Source organism: Aythya fuligula, chromosome 10, assembly GCF_009819795.1.
Source record: "Aythya fuligula isolate bAytFul2 chromosome 10, bAytFul2.pri, whole genome shotgun sequence".
In the NCBI taxonomy this organism is placed as follows: domain Eukaryota; kingdom Metazoa; phylum Chordata; class Aves; order Anseriformes; family Anatidae; genus Aythya; species Aythya fuligula.
Window position 1 is genome coordinate 4,220,056 of NC_045568.1, and position 16,874 is coordinate 4,236,929.

At 41.8% G+C, this 16,874-nt stretch overlaps 1 protein-coding gene across 1 annotated transcript in view; it reads left to right on the forward strand.

Moving 5' to 3' along the window:
• EFCC1 (EF-hand and coiled-coil domain containing 1) overlaps positions 1-14,070 on the forward strand; it is a 54,964-nt gene extending 40,894 nt beyond the window's left edge. Inside the window, exons 4-8 of the mRNA XM_032193864.1 lie at positions 59-191; positions 494-659; positions 6,564-6,722; positions 10,035-10,104; positions 11,674-14,070. Coding sequence (XP_032049755.1) covers positions 59-191; positions 494-659; positions 6,564-6,722; positions 10,035-10,104; positions 11,674-11,807 — 662 coding nt within the window. The 3' untranslated portion in view covers positions 11,808-14,070. The remainder of the gene's footprint in view (positions 1-58; positions 192-493; positions 660-6,563; positions 6,723-10,034; positions 10,105-11,673) is intronic.
• The last annotated feature ends 2,804 nt before the right edge of the window (positions 14,071-16,874 follow it).

The following is a 16,874-nucleotide window of genomic DNA, read 5'->3' on the forward strand; positions in this document are numbered from 1 at the left end:
GCTGCAGCACATCAGGGTGGCTGTTTGGGTGCTGAGTGGCTGTTGATTTCTCAAGCAGATGACCAGCTGTTCCGCTCTGTGGAGGGCCAGGCTGCCTCTGATGAAGAGGAGGAGAAGTGGGCAGGAGACCAGCAATCCCAGGCGGCCCAGGTGAAGAAAATACTGACCAAGCTCCCTTGCTGTGGCAGCGGGTATGTTTCTGAAACAAATGCTACCTGAGCCCTTTGAGAATATTTCTTCATGACCTGAGGGCATCATGACTTCTGTGTAATATAAGCTGTAATTCTACCTGGCAACATCAGCAGGCCCAGCCTTTACAGCAGGTGGGAAGCAATGGCTTAAATACCCACACTTAATCCTAATCAGCATCAGCTGGGACACCAAATTATTATCTCTGCTGACAAAAGTTTGGTGGGAAAGCAGGCTTTGTTTTATTTTTTAACATAAACATTATGAGTGATATGAACTTTTTTTTCTTCCCATATATACATAGATGTGACGAAAAACTGCAGAAGAAGTTGATGTCCTACTTGGAGATCACGGATGCTGATGGCTCTGAGGCAGCCCCTGCAGAGCTGGAGGAGAGAATCACACAGCTGACAGAGCAGCTGGAGCTTAAGGGAAATGAAGTGAAAAAACTGGAAACAAACATGGAAGAGGTAACAGGTGCCAAGCATAGTGTGAAGGAGTTATTTATGCAACTTGAAGTGGCTACAGCTACATCCATATGCATTTACGTGTATTTTTGTTCGGGCCTTCCCATGTTCTGTCGCTGGTATTTCTCACTGTGCCATGAATGTGTTAGCAAAACCACACCACACTTTCCTGTAACACCTGCACTGCCAGTGTGGCTCCTGCCTGAACCTTTGTTTATTTGGAGGGTGAGATGTGCACCAGCTGCAGTCAAACCCAGGCTCTTGAAACACCACCCTTTATTTTAATGGCTGAGGGCATTCACTGATGCCATGTTTGGGATTGGTACTATTGCTGACCAAAGAGCTGCCACACACGCTAACTCTAGGGTTGTAACGTACAACTTTGGTTCCTCAGCTCTGGATGGCACGCTCCTCAGGTCCTAAGACCTCCAGCCCCTGCAACAACTCTTTGAGAAATCCCCCCAGTTGCTCATCATTTTGCAGTCCTTAAGAGGAAATCATCCGGTTTACTTTGGTTGGTTCTGAGGATTAAACCAAGATATTTTTAATGAAAAAAATAGTTCTCAGGTTTAGCAGCATGCTCATCTTTGCTTCAGCAGGGGTTAAAACTACAGTAGTTAAAAGTCTCAGTGCAGTATCCTAGTAGTCTTGTGTGATATTACCGCTTAAATACTGCAAACGTCATCCATTGATGGCCATAGATCTAAATGCTGCCAATCTTTCTACAGAAGAAGATAGAGTGCCAATTGACTGCAAGGTGAATTTAAAATCAGAAAGATGAATCCTTTTGAGCCTGATAGAAATTTATTCTTATCCTCCCTTACTTTTATTTACCTACTATTTATATTGCATGTGCAGTGTTTGGTATTTCTATTTGCTGCAAAACAGACAAGTAGCAAGTGATTCCTTTCAAAAGGGTGACTGTTTTCGTAATCAACATCAAACAAATTGAAAGATTGAGAAATTTACTCTTTCTCTAACTTGTAAATAAGTCTATTGGTTTAATAAACTACCAAGAATACTTTCTCTGATGACCTGACAAATGTACTTTATACGTTACCCTTTATGCTTCTGTCTGGACTTGCTCAGTGCTGAAAGATGAGACGTCAACAAAGCTAACAAGTAACAAACCCAGCAGGCAAGTGAAAAGCAACAGTCTCAAATACTGATTTACTAATTGATTTCATCTAAGACTGTAAAACCAGGGGATAAAACAGCTGTGAAATTTTTTATGTCTTGAAAGTTCTGCTTTCCAAAAACTGAACATTTAAAAATACTTTCTACTGAAGAGAGGAGGAGGAAGATGTCAGGACTGGGGGATAAAAGATGGAGAAAGCATGAGCAAATTCTAAAAACAAAGCAAGATGCTGCCAAGTGTAGTGTTGCAAAGAAATGATTATCGTTTTCTATAAAAACTCACATACAAACTCTCAGCTTAATTAAAGACAACTAGTTCATGACCTGTCACGCAGGGTCAGACGAAAAGTTCATCCTAATATCACGTGCTTGATGACAACAAGCAGCTGTTACTCAGAGAAAAGGAATGAGAAGCAGTCCAGAGAACTTTCCTCTTGGTACTACTCACCTGGTTTCCAATAAAAGACGGGTAGATACATCTTGAACTGGACATTGCATAGAGACCATCGCCTTTAATGGTCAGCACTGGAGCTATTTAACATGGGTTTAACATGAGTTTCCCATTCCTTTAGTTAGCAATGTTTTGGTATCTCAGGGCAAGAACTCCCACAAACTGGTTACAGAGGAACAGGTTTTGAGGATTTGCTTTTGTTTGCTTTAAATCTGTTGCCTGACCATCCACTGTCACTCAGTTCTTTTGCTTGGGACAAAAGTTTACAGGCTCTTACTCCAGAAATACTGCCTCACTTATAGTCACTCTGCTTCAGCTCTCTTGGTATAGAAACAGTTACTTCTGTTATTCTGCTTTATTCTTTATTCTAAAATACTTTTCAAGCTCTGTTACTCTTTTTGAATGAGAAGAGCTGAAAATGTACTTAGAATTCAAATGTAAACTCATCATGGTGTAATTGTAATTTCTGTTTTGTCCCCAGTTCCTTTTCTAGTAGAGTCTAGCAGGTATCGTTTTGATCTCTGCTGACCATGGAGCTATTTCCCAGAGATTACTGCTCTCCTAGATCCGATCTCCTTGTTGAGCTGCAGTCATAATCACTGCATAGATATGACGTGCCCTTTTCCAACATACCTTATTCTGCATTAGCAACAATTTCATCTGCTCTATTATTGCCCAGTTATTCAGTCTTGTGCAATCCAGTTATAATTCTTCACAGGCAGGTCTAATTTTGATTACCCCCCCCAAAATTGTATTGACAGCAAACTTCAACATTTTGACATTCACCCTTTCTAAAAATCATTTCTGAAAATGATGACTAGGTCTTAATCCAGACCCTAAGGATTATCTCCCTTCCCTGTGAAAACTCACCCTTCAGTGCTGCCTGCCTGCCTATCAGTCACGCTGTGCTCTGCCCCCTCTTTTAACCAGCTGTAGGTCCAGGATCTGCAGGATCTGCACTACTGTCCTGTGGCAGTTACATTTTATGAGTCTTTGTCTCTGCATCTTACCAAAGCTTTATGCACATTCAAAATACATTCTGTCAGCTGAATTAACACTCTCCACACATAATCAGAGATGCTCTCAAAGAAATTGAATAGATTCTTCACTACGTTCGTCCATGTGTTCACCAAGTCCTTTCTCCATTACAATTTCTATCAATTTGCCTGACAGCATTGCTGGAACTCCTCAGGTGGTTTGGTGTTCCTCAGAACACCTCTGCGGCATCTATTACAAACTGGTGCTACGTTTGCCACCCTCCATTCCTCTGAGGGTGAATTGATCTAAGACAATTTGTGCAGCACGGTTCAGCACTCAGTGCCAGAGTCCTGATACTGTTTTCTTCCTGTTCTGAAAAAGTTTCTCAGCGTCACTGCTTGTAAACAAGACTCTAAAATGAGCTCCTCCTTCACTTCTGTAGAAAACACAATAGAGTGTTTTTCTCTTACATCCTTAAGGGACTTTTATACTAATTACTTTGATACTAATTATTCATTGTCCTAGATGTTTTTGTGCACTTTACTCCAGAGCCCAGATTTTCCCCTTGGCATCCCCCCTGTTATAAGAGGGCTGCCTATCAGCAACTCCCTTACTCTCAATACTAATGTGTAGGAAGGCAGTGTTTCCATTTCACAGATCCCAAATCAGGCTATGCTGAGGGACTGGGCAGAGCTAAGAACATAGTCCACTCCTCTGAGCCCTGTGGCCTAACTACTGACCATCCCTCCTCATTATCCATGTTTTAAAAATAGGTCATGCTGAACTATTGTCATTAGCTTATTTGCAAATGTTAAGGTACGAACAGGTGCTAGATGTAACCAGTCTCAGGAAATCCATCTGGGAGAATGCTTTAATGCTACACTGAGACACTGCCTTAAAGCACAGTCAGATGAGAAGAATAGAAAAAAAAAAAAAGAAAAAAAAAAAAGAAAGATCTTCCATGTTCATACATATAAATGTATGTAAATATGAAGGTATCCAGAAGCTAGCATCCTTCCATATGACAGGGACTATTATAGTACAGCTGCTGTGGGAAGTGGTTTGCTACTTGCCGTAGCCTAGGAAATACAAACAAAAAGGGATTTGTAGGAGCAGTCAAAATGAAGAAGAAAAGAGGCAGCAGCAGCAACAAATGCTACAGCCAGATACCGCCAGGGGTGCTCTCAGCTAAGCATATTGCCTGTGCTCTCTGTAAAAACTGAGCAGCTGGTCATGACAGCAGCCAGCGATGGGGAACTCAAGTGGCACGCACACTGAAGAGCCAAGTTAGTGCCTCTCTATTCACGCCTGTGTAGGAGACCTGCTGCTCAGCCTGCAGCATTTCAGGAGCAGCCAGCAGAGGACAGAGGAGGCTCTGTGCAGCTTTGCGATGTCGGTGGCTCTGCCAACATGACCGAAGCAGCAGCTAAAAGCAGCAGCCGCGTGACATTGTGGGCACAGGGACAGGGTGCAGGACCAGGATAGATGGGCACCGGTTATGAATTTCCATGAGCATCTGTCTAACTGCATGTTGGGAAAGTCCATTTTAGACATAAAAATAATGACCTTTTTTCCTCTGTTATTTGGTCTGACACTGCTTCAGCTGTGCAGGGGAGCAGAAGTGCTGCCTGTGTTCCGTACATCTCTCTGGTGGGTGGCATTTACGATGCGGAGGCATTCTGCAGTGTAACAGAGGCGACCCCATGGTTAATTATCTGCAGACCTCACGCAGCCCCTGGAGCAGTTGTTTGCCTCAGCTGGACTGCTGCCGCAGTGGTGCTAACAAAGGTGGCTCCACATACAGGAAAACATTACCTTATTCATCTAAAAGGAGCGTTCAGGCAGGGATGCTGAAATCACTGGCAGATGGAGCAGATTCAGTGGTCCACGCTTTTGTAGCTGTTGGACAGCTCAGAGGAGCCAGAAAGCCTCACAGAGCAAAGCTCAAGGAGAGTTAATGTAATGACAGTTTCCATATGGTGGGGGAATTAATACATACTTTTAGCTCTGTCAGAAACTAAAACAACCTTCTAGAAGGTTCAATGTGGATCAAGGTTTATTTTCTTTTTCCACTCTGATGACATTTCTGTTTTAAGGAACTGAAACTCCTTCCCATATACATGTATTAAAAATGCACTAGGATACAGATTTCCAAAAATAAAATCTATTAAATACCACATATACTAAGGACTGCAGTTCTCTAGATCAGTTCTCTCTAAAACTAAATAAAACTGCAATAAAGATAAAAGAAAACAACAAAAAGGGCCTAACAGAGCCAGTGAAATTCTCATCTACCCAACATAATTTTGGTTTCCAGTGTAATACAAATAAATATATTTACATTTTGTTTTCAACAAGAAATTGCAAAAAAGGGTAACATTTCAGAATGCTGGGCACAGAATGAGAAATGAAGTTTATTAATAAAATGGAAATCTGTCAGTGCTCACGAAGATCCAAAATTAATATATATATATATATGTATATATATATATATGTGATACATTTTCCAGAGGATGCTTTTCATGCTCTTTTTAGCTACTTAGTCATGTATCAGCAACAGGCCTGGGTCTGTGACAAGCAAAGACACTTTTGCAAATGGTGTGGCAGCTTTCTAGTACAGCATCAGTCACTTAAGCATAGTATGGAAACAAAAGCAACATTTCACATTCTTAACATTCTTCCACAGGTAGGTCTAAGAAAACCAAGTGGGTCAGTTCAGCTTCAGAAGTATGAGGAGATCGCTCCTGCCTAGAATTTCTGTAGTCTTCAGATCTTGGTGAATCTGGGCCTTTTTGTGCTTAGCTGCAAACCAGTGCTTCAGCAAGCAAGCAGGCCAGTATTGGGCAGAACCAGAATCTTACAGATCATTCTGTAAAACTTAAAAAGAAACCAAACAAACAAAAAAACAGCTTAGAAGAAATAGCTAATTACCTTCTTGTTTCAGCAAATACACGGATGATTGATATGTAGAGCTGCAAGACAAAAATACGGTAACATTGCTGAGGACACACAGTTCTGTATAGAACAGTTATGTTCTATAGAGGAATACAGGGGTGCAATGGGTTAGAAAAGTAGAGAGGACTGCTAGTACTTAACATTTCTGAACGATCTGCTTGTACCCAGTGTTGAGTGAACTGCCATTATGTGTGAGCGTGAAGCATGCACTTCCTGGCAACTATTGATTCTTTGCTTTATATAGTACGTTAAAGAAATGTACTTTTCAAGATAATTTTCTGGAGGGAACTGACATTTACCAGATAGAGAGGAAAACTGAGCTTTGCAATTGTTCAACAAGAAAGTGAAAAGCTCGAGTGCTCTTAATGCCCTGTGTCATTATCCAGATGAAAGGCCCGTTGCTGACTGAACTGCAGCAAAAGGTGGAGGAGACCGAAATGCTGAAGATGGAGCTACAGATGTTGGAGACTGAGAGAGTTAGGCTGTCGCTGGTGGAAGAAAAGCTCATGGATGTTTTGCAGCTTCTTCAACAGCTTCGAGACTTGGTATGACAAAGCAGTGACTTAGGACTGTTTTTGACAGTGTCCTTTCCAAACCCCAAATGGTGTTTATACATTCATTCAGTGCAAAGTCCTTTACACCAAGAAACATTTTTACGTGTGTTTGCGCTTGGAACTGCCCAGCAATTGCAGAAAACTTTCAAGTCCCCATGGATAACTTTACAAAAGAAGCCTAGAGATCTCCTTGGATCTAGATCTTGAAGGTCTCGTTATCTTCCAAATAAAAAGTTGGAGGAAACAAGGAAAACAAAAGTGCTAGTAATCAGAAAGATTCTAGAAGATTATTTTTCCTTCTTGAAGATACTTTTTGCTGTCAAATTGTACTCAAATTGTAAATTGATTTTATGTCAATTTACCAAGTTTTAGATGTAGGCAGCATTCTTCATGTGCTGTTTCACAGCATAGTTTGTATGCTCACATCATACAAATCCAAGAGTAGCTGGGCTACAACATGACATTTTCATGAAGACTTCGAATAAGGCTCTCTTTATATTTATTTATTGCAAAGCCCTGTAAGCGAGCCTTTCCCCAGAAAATGAATTATCTGCTCATGGTCACAGAACTCAAAGCTGGCACTTCCAATTTCGGGTGCACACAGCTGGTGCTGCTGCAGGGGGTTGGGGTGGAGAGGTTCCCCATGTGGTACCTCTCCAGTTCCTGTTCCCTGCCATGGTACCACTTGTCTTCACAGCCCAGCGATCCAGCCTCTCCCCCCCTTCTCACAGAGGCCACAGGGCGGTGCTGGGAACGCACCCTGGCACGGCACGGGGCGATGGCAGCACGACCTCCCTCACGGCAGCAGAGGGGCTGCAGCGGGGCACAGAGGCCAGGCTATGCAGTCAGAGAGGTGGGGAAATGCAGCAGCAACACAGTGCTCTTCAGTATGGTACACGAAGTATAATATAGAAGTAGGGAGAAAACAGCTGCCCAGGCAGGAATTGGGCTAAAATTTAGAGTTAACGCTGCAGTCTCTTATTTCAGTAAGATGATAAAGTCTCACACGCTTTAAGGTACCATTTTTCTAGTCGAAGATGTAGAAAACTACGGGGCACACCTCCCATCACAGGCAGCACCAGGAGGGCTAGCATGGCCATGATACCAGGACACGGAGCCGAGGCTCAGGCCCTGCCTTTTGTACAGCGCCTGCAGTCAGCAGCAGCTGCCAGAGGCACCCTGCCCTTGCAAGGCACTGCCTCCCAGTACCTGCCGAGCTCAAAGACCCAGGCTGAGCCCACAGTCAGCGTTTCACAGATGGACAAGAGTCCGCCTTCTCCTTGTGCAAACAGAAAGAGGGGTGCAACAAAATAATAAGGATAAAAAAGCTGGGAACCTTTAACGGCATCCTGCAGCAGCATTGAGTCAGTATTAAAAGCAAAATACCCTTCCTATAGGGGAATATACCCTAAATAAGGTATTTTTCTGTGAGAAGCTTCTTACGCAATTAATAATCCAAACATGGATTTACAAGAGCTGATACAATAACATCCCAGAAGTACACGGCCAGTATAGCAGTCCTTTAGAAAATAAGGTTAAATCTCCTGCTTGGGGACTGATAATGGAACAGGGTGGCCAAAAGACAGGCTAATTGGGTAATCTGCAGGACATGCTGGATGCTGGGAGCCAGGCTGCACTGCTGGGAGCTGATTTCTCCGGTAATGACTCAGGATTCTCCTCAATTTTCAGCTAAGCTTTGCCTAATCTGTGTGAGATGAGAATGCTTCCTCAGATGCTCACTTTGCTCTGTTTGAAGTGTGCTCATGTTCCACTGATGACTTGAGGGAACAAGTGCAATATCTGCTAATTTGGTAACTTGTTTTAGCACTTGATGTGGAAATTCTGCTTTCACATCGGAAGTCTGACACATGCATCAATAATGATCAGTGCAGGATTAAGCTGGGAAAGACTCTGACTGGCAGCAAGCGTAACAAACTTCTGTGTCAAGATTTCAGCATGTCTTTCCCTGGTCAGTCACACTATCACACATCGTCTCTGCTCAGGAGACAGTCCCTCACCCCAAGTGCCGTGTCTCCGTGATGGTAGCACGTAATGCCAAGCACTGCTGGAAACGCCACAGAAAGCTGCCAGCCTCCATAGCACAGACACAGGCAGTGACGCTGTCACGAGCAAGGGAATTCCCAGCATTCCCAGCAGAGTTTAGCAAGGATCCCCTAAATCCCTAACGGGATATACTTCAGGCAAGAGAAAGCCTATTCAACCGTAACTGTGGTTTTAAGTGTCATTTCACCAGTGTATTCACCTTCATGTTAGAAATACCCCAAGTATGTAATTTGCAACAGAATCTACTGCAAAGCAATGGCTGTCCAAAGGCAAAAGCACTTTGTCAGGACTATGAAAACCTCACAAGGTGTTGCAGAGGTCATTCATAAACCCAGCCCACCACAAACTGCTTTCCACTGTGCCCCCCCGGGGGCAGGGGAGCAGGAGGCGGGCGAGAGGCAGCAGTGAGCAAGGCAGAGCTGCTGAGCTGCTGCCTGGTGCCTCAGCTGCTTCCCAGTGGCCTCCACCCATTTCCCTTTCTGCAAGTTATAACCAGAACATCCTCTCCCTACAGATACAGGGCCTCAAAGTGCTAATTAAACTGATTGCACGACCATCTCCCAGAAAGCATGCATTAGTGTCTAGACAGCAAATTAAGAGTGTTTGTTTTCCAGAGGCGTTATGGAACATCCCCACAGATCTCTGATATAAAACTCCCACTGAAACAGAACATCCAAACCCGAAGCAGTTTTACAGCCCTCTCTGGATGGTATTTATTACATCTAAATATATAGCTAAGAGTGGGCCTGCTGCATGGTATATACAATCTCTTCTAATTTGGCTGCACCTAAAATGGAACCCAATGGACCCCAGATGGGTCTGAGAAGCCCCCTCCTGAGGTAACACCACAAAATGTGCCCATTTATCTTTCAGCACAGGCTTAGCAGAGACCTGAACAAGCTTTCATCATGCTTGCCCTACTTATACTTCTTGCCATCTAGATTTGTTTAGGCACAAGCTTTGGAAAACTGTATTTTCCACTGAGTAACTACAGGTTCTCTTGTTACAGACACACTGAGCAACTGGGACCCTCTACAAACTGCTGTTATTTGAGCAGAATCTATGTTAAAAATTTGAAAATAAAGCCACATCAGCCAATATAGGGTCTTGGGTTACCAGGATTGGGTTTTGTTTTCTTTCTGTTTTCAAATGCAAATACATTGTGCATAGATTTTGTTTGCATACATTTAAACTGGTGAAGAACATACCTGTGCCATAATATTGTTTTATTTTTTGAAGAACATATCTAAACGAGCCTTGGGGAAAATCCTGCTGAGCACTTTGGAATCCTGCCGTGACCCCCAGCACGGTAAGAAAGGAAATCATATATTAAGACCAAGAATCATGAAAAGTTAAAGGGAAAAAGACTAGATAATGAACAAACTAGTAGGAAAAATATTTCAAATACTGGGGGACAGGATGGAGAGAAAGAAGTACTATACAACAAGATTACCAATAGAAAGTGATGCTTTCTAGCCTGCAACACTTCAGAAATAAAAACATCCAGGGCTTCTTTAGCTAGATTTTAATTAGAATCTGGCATTAGGGGAACGATTCAGTACCCTACTTTTGTCTGTAGGGCTTCATTGATACAAAAACATGTCACTGAGAATGCAAGCCACCTATTTATCAAGTTACTGTCCTGGTGTATGTTGTATTCCTCTTCTGCAACACAAACAATATTTCTGTAAAGGAACTTGTTCAACCTTGCACTCTTCTAATAATAACCTTTCACATTCCCCTTATGAAAATTAAACTTGCAATCTCCTCTCCCTTGACAATGGTCCAGTGTGCCAGAGCTGCCTCTGTAGGAACCAAAGAGGGATCACAGCCTGGAGGTTTAGATTTGATTACTTTGTTCCTATTAGCAGAGCATTTGTACTTACCTTCAAGAAATGAACATCCTGTACCAGGCCAAGAACAGGGCTTATAGGTGCTTTTAATAGCAGACCACATTCAAATACAAGATTATAGAAGAGCAGATGTGGCCTGAGGGCTTGGTTTTGGAGAATATTAATAACAGTGATTTAGAAAGAATAACATTCAAACCATTCTGGTTTTTCCTGTTCCAAAGCCTTGTTGTTATTAGTGTGCAGCAACTGAGGGCACAGGCAGCCCAAAGCTACGCTGTGCTGTTCCAGCATGGCTGCAAAGCAAGGGAAAAGAGGGCAAAGAAAGACCTTTATTGGCTCCAAGACACCAGCACAGAGAGAAACTATGCCTGACCTATGAGTCAGATACTTTCTTGTCAAAAACAAGAGAAAAGGAGCCTGTTAGAATACACATGATGCCAGGCAGTGCTAGTACTTATACTGTGGAGAACACTGACTCCAAGTGATGCTGCTGAAACAAATTACCTCCTGCAGTAACCGCAACACACGTCAGCTTCCTAAAACATCACCAAGGAGTTAAATAGTAAAGTAGCTTTGTAAACTGCCTGACCATTCTGCATCACCATTGCCATAAACTGTTCATCTTCTCTGCTTTTAATTTGCTGGCTGTGAACTTGATGTGAAGTAAGCAGCTTTCTTAAGTCTTTGTAATCAATCATTTTCTTCCTGTTTGACAAAACTAAGCAAGGGAATGGTTGAATTAGCAATTTTTTGTTGTGATATGAAGTAATCTTTGGTACACATGTATGTGAGAACTCAATAGGTAGTGAATGAAGCAAAAGAAACAGTAAGGAAAACAGGCCTTGTACCCAGTTCTACTCTCATTTTTACAGGAAAATAAATTCATTATTTGTTCTCAACATTTAGGCATTTTATGTTAATTACTTGCAATGGCACCTATGGAGAAGAGAGCTCATGTTATGATTGTTAAACTGCAAATTTCTGTCTTTGTTCAAATTATAACATTTGCGATTTTATTTTAAAAGGAAAAGCCCACCTATTTGAAGTCCTAGATACTCTCTACCAGGAGCTGACAGCCTGTGAACTCTTACGAAGCCAGCCCCTGGAGAAGGCGCAGAGTTGCCAGTCCTTGTCCAACCCACTGGTCATCTCATGCTGAGCGGCACTGCCAGCTGCAGCCTGCACGACGAGCTGAATGCCGGCCCTCATTCACTCACCACGCGATGGATGACTGAGGCTTGTCCACTTCAAAGGAGCTCAGTAATGGAGAAGAGCAATAGAATAATTAAGCCAGGCTGTCAAAGGTATGCTGCTTCCAGGAGGGGCGCCAGTTCCTCAGCTGACAGCAGCCCGCCCTGACGTGCACAAGCTTTCAGGTTACGTGAGCATTACGCAGCAATGCCCGTCTGACAGCAGCCTAACCATCCTTGCACGGCCCTGGGACTGTACTGGTTAGCCAAATAAGCCAAATACTCCGACCTGACCTGTGTAGATTTACAGCCCCGGTTACATGCTGCCTGGGCACAATTTCTAGCTTTTGTGATAGCTCTGCTCAAAAGCAAAAGGCAGCCTATGTATTCACTGGCGAGTAAACTGCTTCTCTAACATACAGGTAACAAAGTGAGTGCATTATAAACATAGGCACGGCTCTATGCCAGTAGTGAACGCTTTAAGGACTCATGTATAAAATGTATGTGCGTGCGTCTGTATATGTGATTCAATTATTCATCTTATTTAAAGATAGATTTGTTATTGCTCTGCTGAATTTTATATTTGCAATTATAGAGATGCCTTAGAAATCTGCAAGAGCCTTTGCCAATTATAGGTTTGGATTTTATATTAAAATTTACATTTCACTTCTTGGAAAAGGTACAATGCAACCTTCCTCCCAGGGAAGGACTGACAAATTCACTTTGCAACAGCTGCCATTGCTGCATTAGCAAACGCCATGTGCAGTACCTGACTTCTCTCACTGGCTTTCCCTCAGTGCAACTGGACACAAAGCTGGGCCCCACTTGCAAACACACTGAAGTAAAACACTGGGCCTAATCATGGTGCCACGTAACATCTTAATCAGCAACAGAATAATTCCTGGAGGCAAAAATAAAAAACCATGGGCTGCTTCCCAGATGCTTTCACTGTTTCATTCAACTATCAAACACAGAAACTGAAGGAGCAGAGTTCTGAAATCATCCAGATGGATTTATGTTATTAAAAAGATGCACTGGGGAGCTTTTAAGAATGTGAAATGATTTGCCAGCAATGAAATAAGACCAGACAATTCAGAACTGTGCATGTATGATTTTGTTCCATGAAAATGGATTTCTTACTAGAAAAAGATCCTTACTACAATCCAATCTGGGGAGGAAGAGGATTTCTATTCCCTTTTATTCAGAAAATGTTATATATGTTTTACATGCCTCCATCCAAAATTGCACTACATGACTTAGCATCTGGAAACTCAAAAGTCTATAATATATATTTTCATTTCATTTTAGAGGGGGAATAAAGATGTTTTGCAAGCAGTGGAACAGACTCTAGTCAACAGAGTTTTACCCAGGATTTTTTCTGGTTTAATAGAAGATTAAAAAATAGATATATATTTTTAATGTAGATTTTTCATATAGATAAGTTAGACATGACAGACAGATTTAGTGCAATATTCACTCTGTAAGAAAGAAAACGTATACTAATACTAAGTACAATACTAACATAATACTAAGCATAAGATACTATTACTTAGTTTATACCAGACTTATGCTACAAAAACCATACACTAAATGTGCAACAAATAAAGGTTAAAATGAGAGCGCAGTTCCCTGCTGGAGTTCATTTTCTCCCAAATCAAGAACAAGTATCTGCCTTTGTGCAGCTCTCTTGGACTTTTCCAGGAACATATAAAGAGAGAAAATGTCAGCAAATCATTAAATAAGCATGATCTATGTGTATATTTGGCAGTAGGGGCACCTCAGGAATAGGTTTGTAATGCAAGTACATGCTGATGATGGCTACCTTCATGTACTGCAGGATTCTTTCAACACTCAAATCAATATTACTTACTGCATCCACTCCAGATATACACATAAATGTCAGCTCGTATTATATACACTTATGTATGCCTTAACAGAGCTATGCTAACTGTGTATTTTTAGTATCTTTTTCATCACTGAATTTCTACTTCTAATATATTTCTGGAAATCTAAACTTAAGTAGAGTGCCGTGCTAATGACAAAGCAGGGGAGGAGCAATGGAATCTGAGGGAGCAGTGCCCAGCTTACCCAAGCTGCAGTTGAGCTGCATTTGGAAACTGGAACATGTCACTGGCAACCTGAGCTGCTGTTAAGGGAGAAGCAAACAGCTGAGGTAAAAGGAAGCTTTTGTGAATAAATAAATATTTAACTGATATAAGGAAAAAAAAAAAAAAAAAAAAAAAAAAAAAAAAAAGCCCATACCTTGTTAAATTAGTTAGTTACTAACATTTGTATTTCTTTACAAAATGGCTATATCAGAATGATTTTTGATACATCAGCATATCCTGATTAATCTTTTGAATTGGATTGGTGTTTTTTTTTTGTGTGTTTTGTTTTGCTTTGTTTTGGCGTAACTGAAGAGAATGTTTCAGTGTGGCAGCAATCCAGGTGCATCCAAAAAAAGATGTTTATTTTAACTTCAAAGAGCAATTAATGTGAAGGAAGTCAGACTTGCAGTATTTGTGTGAGAAAAATGGATCTTCAGGATGGATCAAGAGGCAGCCTTCAGTCAAATCCTTGCTGGAAATCAGAGGCAGAGCAAGGCATTGTACTTTGAAAGACCTCCTTTGTTTTATACTGTAGCCTCAGTGTAGCTGTGGCTGATAAATATTTAATATGAAGCTGTATAAAGTGACTTTAAATCAATGTAATTGAGAAATTTCTAGCTCTGCCTCAAAAGCAGGTAGGCTTCAACAGTTTGATCTATTATTTGGAACCCATTCAAATGAGACTGCACAGTAATCTTGGGAAGCAAACCCAAATCCCTCTGTTTTCTGTAGACCCTAGTTCCTTCAGTCTAGTGACTACAGTGGATTTCAGCTACTTGTTATTAAATAAATAGATAAACCTTGCCTTTTTGAGTATTGGAATTTTTCCCAAATAAGCAGCTAACAGAAACACCCGACCAAGTCTCCTTAATAGCTTCACTGTATTTCAAACAATAACGGAGAAGCAGTTATTACCCCCAGTGTTGACTGCATTAAAAAACTCCTCCTTTGACTAGTCCTCACAGTAACATACCATGCAATTGCCCACCAAGCACAAACTTGGTGTTAGATTTGCACAAAGCAGTACTTCATGTTACAGGGAACACATTTTGTAAAACAAACTTCCCTGTATGGCAAAAACTGAAGAGATAACAGCGCACACTGAGCCCTCCATTCAAAGGGTACAACCACAAACCCAGCACCCCACATCTCTGCAAACACTTTTTTTCATTGTATGCTTACCACAAAGTAAGAAATGACCCTTTGCTTCCATGTTGACGTATCAGTAAAGTAAAAGATCACAGGGAGAGTGCATGTGCAGTAAACACAGCAAGTGTGATTGCCCTCCTAAAACTGCTTAAGAAGCCCAAGCCCATCGGAGCGTGCCTTCCCAGTGCTTCTTCGGCCAGTCAGCAAATCATGTTGGGGGAGCACATGTGCCAAGTTACCAGATGAGAGCAGAGCCCTGCTGTACCGTTCTGGTGGGGGTCACTTAGGTCTTGTCTGCAGAAGAGAAGCACACTGCTCTGATTTTCAGTTAAAAAGCCCATGGGCATCTACAAAAGGGATAAAGAAACTTAATTATGCTGGTTTCAAGGCATTGTGGTTGAACTCTGGCCTTACACCATGCTTGAGATCTTATCCTCTCCCCAGCATGCTCATTCCAAATTCTAGAAGGTTTTTTTTTTTTTTTTGCTTTATTTTATTTTAATGTATTTTATTTTTAACACCAGATAATAATTCTGTTCTTACAGGAAGGACAGTTTGTTTCCTCCCAGTTACATCTGCTGGGACTCCCTAATTAAGTCACCCCAGAGGAAAAGTTACTCTTTGTCACCTTTCCATATGGCCTTTCTTTCTATTCCTTCTTCACCACTATCTGCGGAGCAGTAAACCCTCAGGTGCCCAGATTTGTACTTTAACACAGGTTTGCAGTCTTTCCTTCGGAGAGCTGCCAGCAGAGCTCTCAGCACTCCCAACCCTCGCTCCTGCGAGTCTCCGGGCAGGTGCTGCTCACACGGCAGCAGGACTGGGCCCTCTGCCCTGCTCACACGTCCCCCAGGCCTGGTGGGTTAGTTCTCACCGACTCTGCTCACGTAGCATGTTTGCACTTCATTAGCCTTAGCAGAGCTCCACAAACTGTGATCGGCCTCACTTTCTTAGCAGCTACCATCATGTATCTGGTACAATTTATGCTGAAAATGAAACTTGGCCCTAAGAACGAAGCTGGGGTATTTCCTCCACTGATCTCCACAGTGTTCCCACAAAACAACCCTTCTGATCTGACTCCTTCTCAAACTACTGTCTTCTCCCAGTGCCCTTCTCATTTACAGTTTGGCACAACGCTACCTGAGAGAACCTGAGGGTCTGCAACACTCCTAGCACAAGCAGAGTTTCCTCTTCACATTATTATTATATTTTTTATTTTTTACTTTATACAAGGTATTAACTATTAGTGTACAAAATTCCACCTGATATATAAAGGTTGTTCAATAACTGTCCAATTTATTTTCTCTGAACCTCTATCTGCAGCCATGTGGCAGCTTTGACCCTGATTTACAAAACTTCTGCACCAAGTCAGTGTGGCAGTCCCCAGTCTCTAGCCAGAGCTACTCTAAAAGTTTGCTGGTATTTGTGCACATTTTTGGAAGAAAAAAAAATCCTTGGCATTGGCCTGTGTTTGCTGAATTTGCTGAAATTAAATTTTCTATCCTTTATGATACAGTCCATTAATCTACTACGTGGTATATTTCGATGCTGAAAGACTGTTTAGATTTCTTTTTTTGTTTGTTTGTTTTCATCAAACTGCTAAGAAGAAGGGAATGCTTTCAAACAGTGCAGCATGAAATGGAATTGCTAGGTATGAGAATGACAATGAACATTCCCAGCACGTGTGCCACATCGCATTACCAGCCAAAGGGTCTCTCTTAGATTTATAATGCCATGGATTTTAAAGACATTCAATCCTTTAATATTTACATTACCTTA